This window comes from Mus caroli, chromosome 14 (genome assembly GCF_900094665.2).
Source record: "Mus caroli chromosome 14, CAROLI_EIJ_v1.1, whole genome shotgun sequence".
Taxonomy (NCBI): domain Eukaryota; kingdom Metazoa; phylum Chordata; class Mammalia; order Rodentia; family Muridae; genus Mus; species Mus caroli.
The window spans coordinates 37,261,892-37,265,176 of record NC_034583.1 but is presented as its reverse complement, the minus strand read 5'-3'; the positions used below and the strand labels follow the sequence as shown (position 1 = coordinate 37,265,176).

Here is a 3,285-nt window from a genome sequence, read left to right as displayed (position 1 = left end):
TTTTGAGGCAGGGTTTCTCTGTATAGCCCTGGTTGTCCTAGAACTCACTTTTTAGACCAGGCTGGCCTAGTACTCAGCTTTCTTAAGACTAAGAAAGGTTTGCGAAGATCATATGCCCCAGTACAAGGGAATGCCAGGGCCAGGAAGCAGGAGTGGGTGGGTTGGGGAGCAGGGTGGGGGGTGGGGGGGAGGGTACAACGACTTTGGGGATAGCATTTGAAATGTAAATGAAGAAAATATCTAATAAAAAAAGAAGTAAAATAAAATAAGTGGATCAAAAAAAAAAGACTAAGAAAGGTAATACTGTATACTAGTTTGATTTTTATTATGAAGGTCTTAGGTCTTCCTCTCTTTAAAAATCTATGTACTGATAGATTTTTAGTGTGAAAGATCACCCTGATTTATATGTAAGAGAGTGATATACACAATTCCTATTTACTTATTTCTTTTCTTAGACAGGGTCGTGATCTGCACCTTGAAGTTGCAGTACTCCTACTTTACTCTGCTGAGTATTTTGATTACAGGCGTATTCTACTATACCCAGTAGATGTCAACTTGAAGTAAAATAAACACCAACATTTGTATCTATAGAGCTTTAAGCTGAAACTAATCAATCCCTAATGGCAAGTCGTTTTCCAGTTTTGCCTAACCAACTATGACTATTTATAAAATATCTATCTATATTAAACTTTAAATTCCCAACTATTTTATGAAGTCTGTTTAAGTGAGCTGTTTAACTGTTGCTAGGTTTGAGTGTGTGAGCTTACCTGTATTTCATCCCAAACGTCTCCATGATGTATGCAATGACAAAGGCAGCACTGAAGACAGAGAAACAGTTAGAATATACAACTCATAACTAAACACAAGAAACAAAGCTTATCTATCTTCATACCTTCTAGAGATACCTGCATTCCCATGGACAAGAACTTTTCCTGAAAAAGTTTGAAAAATAGTTAATCATCTAAAAAAAATAAGATTTCGAATGTGAATGTAAAATATACTAAAGCCACATATCAGGCTAAGGTGAATCTTCCTTAGGTAATTTATTTCATGTACTTGCCACTTAGTTATTAATTTTCAAGGCTTTATTTTAATTATGTAGAGAATACAACAGATTTTAGGGGAAAATGAAAGTAGTTCAGTGGAAAAATTTTAAAAAGCATAAGATGAAATTAAGTAGCTGGGAAAATATACATTTGAATATCATATATCATATAAAAATAGAATTTCTCTATCCTACATTTAGAAAAAAATGTAGAAAAAAAATCAACTAAAAGGTAATTGTAACAAAAACTCCTAAAAATCAAACAAACACTATTGCCTGGAGAGATGGCTTAGTGGTTCAGAACACTTGTGGCTCTTGCAGAGGACCAGGTTTGATTCTCAGACCCACAGGGCAGCTCACAACTATCTGTACTCTAGTTATACAGGATCAGATGAACATTTCTGGCCTCTACAGGCCCCAGGCACACATGTAGTGCACATCCATACATGTAGATAAAATGCTCATATACACAAAAATAAATAATAACAGAAAAAAAATTACTTACCTCCATTTTGTAAGCTTCCATCAATAAACTCTTTAGTCTGAGGTAAGAGAGAACGTGTTACAAATAGCATGTAGAGTAAGATGAACATATTATACAATAAAACAAAAGGAGGCTGAAAGTTACAGAGAAACATCTAATCTTTAAAAAATACAATTCTAGGGCTGGCAAGATGGCTCAGCTGTCCTCTCATCTTCATAGTGACACCATGGCACACACAAGTGTGTGTACATGCATGAGCACAAACACAAAACATGTAATACAATTAAAAACAAAAACTTGATGAACAGACTGGTGAGATGGCTCAGTGGTGGAAAGCACTTGTCCACTGCCTGTGCAGAAGGCCAGGGGAGGTTCCTAGAACCCATATGATGGCTCATAACCATCCCTACCTCTAGTTCTAGAGGATCCAATACTATTGATTTCTATGGGCTCTTGTACCCATGTGATACACATGCATACATTCAGGCAACATACATAAGTATTAACAACAACAACAAACCTTCAGCGATACAACTTTTAAAGGTTTGTTTTTTTTAAAAAGACTTTCTTTCTTTCTCCCTCCCTCCCTCCCTCCCTCCCTCCCTCTCTCTCTCTCTCTCTCTCTCTCTCTCTCTTTCTTTCTTTTTTGTTTTGTTTTTCGAGACAGGGTTTCTCTGTGTAGCCCTTGGCTGTCCTGGAACTCACTCTGTAGACCAGGATGGCCTCGAACTCAGAAATCCACCTGTCTCTGCCTCCTAAGTACTGGGATTAAAGGCGTGCGCCACCACTGCCCGGCAATATTTCACTTTCATTATAAAGTAAACCCTACATTTTTTTTTCAGTTATAAAGCAGCATAAATAGTTCTACAATCTAAATTTTAGGTCCAAATTATAAATTTTAAGTGATATAAAAATACTGATACTTACCATAGGGAAAAAACGTATTATGTTTTCAACTGGATTATCAGCAATATCCAAAACTAAATATCTGAAAACAAAGTTTATGGTGATTATACTCTTAGATAAATCTCCAGACAAAAACTTGAAGTTTTAAAATACAAATAACATCTCATCTCTTTGTTTATAATAAGCTATCATTCTTAATTACATTTCCATTGCCTTTATCTTTCATGTAAGCAACTCATCTATCATGTGATATCTGTGTATTAAAATTTTGACTTTGTTTGTTTTTTTCATGATAGTTTTCTGTGTAGCTCTAACTGCTTTGGAACTTGATTTGTAGACCAGGCTAACCTCAAACTCTAGAGATCCACCTGCCTCTGCCTCTGCCTCCAAACTACTAGGATTAAAAGCATGCACCACCACCACCCAGCTAACAGTTTGAGTTTTTAAGCTACTCTTCATTCTATGAGCTGCATTTCCCTGTATACTTTTACTATGAAAAAATTTGTATCTATTTTAACATAATATTTGTTATTTTGAGAATTTCAATAGATGCGTACAGTATATTTTGATTATATTCATTTTCCATTTGTTTCCCCATATTCCTCCAGGACAGAGACTCTACTTCCTCCTCTCATACTTCACAACCCTTTAAAAAAAATTCATTTTTTCTTTTTCTTTTTTTTTCTATGTAGCTCTAGCTGTCTAGAACTTTGCCTCCCCTGTGCTGGGATTGTGTGCTACTACTAAGGTGTCATAGTTATTTTTGTAAAAAGGTTTTATGCCGGGCAGTGGTGGCGCACGCCTTTAATCCCAGTACTTGGGAGGCAGAGGCAGGTGGATTTCTGAGTTC

At 36.0% G+C, this 3,285-nt stretch overlaps 1 protein-coding gene across 2 annotated transcripts in view; it reads right to left on the bottom strand.

Moving 5' to 3' along the window:
* Styx (serine/threonine/tyrosine interacting protein) overlaps positions 1 to 3,285 on the bottom strand; it is a 27,841-nt gene that overhangs the window by 8,177 nt on the left and 16,379 nt on the right. For both annotated transcript variants that reach the window (XM_029468871.1, XM_021181760.2), the window contains exons 5-8: positions 2,457 to 2,517; positions 1,551 to 1,587; positions 893 to 932; positions 768 to 818 (exon numbers count right to left, since the gene is read on the bottom strand). In XM_029468871.1, coding sequence (XP_029324731.1) covers positions 768 to 818; positions 893 to 932; positions 1,551 to 1,587; positions 2,457 to 2,517 — 189 coding nt within the window. The remainder of the gene's footprint in view (positions 1 to 767; positions 819 to 892; positions 933 to 1,550; positions 1,588 to 2,456; positions 2,518 to 3,285) is intronic.